The sequence below is a fragment of the Mandrillus leucophaeus genome, unplaced genomic scaffold (genome assembly GCF_000951045.1).
Source record: "Mandrillus leucophaeus isolate KB7577 unplaced genomic scaffold, Mleu.le_1.0 Scaffold306, whole genome shotgun sequence".
Classification (NCBI taxonomy): Eukaryota; Metazoa; Chordata; class Mammalia; order Primates; family Cercopithecidae; genus Mandrillus; species Mandrillus leucophaeus.
In genome coordinates this window covers 414,256-415,092 of record NW_012103210.1, presented here as the reverse complement: position 1 = coordinate 415,092, position 837 = coordinate 414,256, and the positions used below count along the sequence as shown (strand labels likewise).

Below are 837 nucleotides of genomic sequence, written 5' to 3'. Positions count from 1 at the left end.
ATGGTCTCAATCTCCTGACCTCATGATCTGCCCATCTCGGCCTCTCAAAGTGCTGGGATTACAGGCTTGAGCCACCGCGCCCAGCCATAAGTTAATTTTTTAAAGTTTTCATTGCAACCTCTGCCTCCCGGGTTCAAGCGATTCTCCTGCCTCAGCCTCCCCAGTAGCTGGGATTACAGGCGTGGGCCACGACGCCTGGCTAATTTTTTATATCTTTAGTAAAGAAGGGGTTTCACCATGTTGGCCAGGCTGGTCTCCGACTCCTGACTTCATAATCCGCCCACCTTGGCCTCCCACAGTGCAGGGATTACAGGCGTGAGCCACTGTGCCCGGCCCATATTCAATTATTTTAAAGCAGAAGACATTTTACCTTGGCTTCCAATTGATTGGCAAAAAAGGGAGGGTTGCACATGCAAAAGTCATAGATGATCTCAGATTCTTCTTTAAGAGCGTCCATGAGGAGTGTCTTCTGTGGCACTTTCACCACTAGGAGGAAAAACAGGGCTGTGAGCTCATCACTGTCGCGGTGGTTTGAAAGCATAATCACGCCCTGCATAATGATGCTTTGGTAACAATGGACTGCATATATGACGCTGGTCCCGTAAGATTGTAACACCACATTTTTACTGTACCTTTTCTATGTTTGATATGCTCAGATACACAAATACTTACCATTGTATTAAAACGGCCTTCCGTATTCAATACAGTAACATACTGTTCAGGTTACAGCATAGGAGCCACAGGTATTACATACAGGCCTAGGTGTGCATGAGCACACACTACGATGAAATCACCTAACAATGCATTTCTCAGAATATATCCCTGCTGTTAAGTAAT

At 45.9% G+C, this 837-nt stretch overlaps 1 protein-coding gene across 1 annotated transcript in view; it reads right to left on the bottom strand.

Annotated features, from left to right (window-relative positions):
• METTL16 (methyltransferase like 16) overlaps window positions 1-837 on the bottom strand; it is a 103,527-nt gene that overhangs the window by 53,294 nt on the left and 49,396 nt on the right. The window contains 1 exon segment of the mRNA XM_011987261.1: window positions 371-486. Coding sequence (XP_011842651.1) covers window positions 371-486 — 116 coding nt within the window.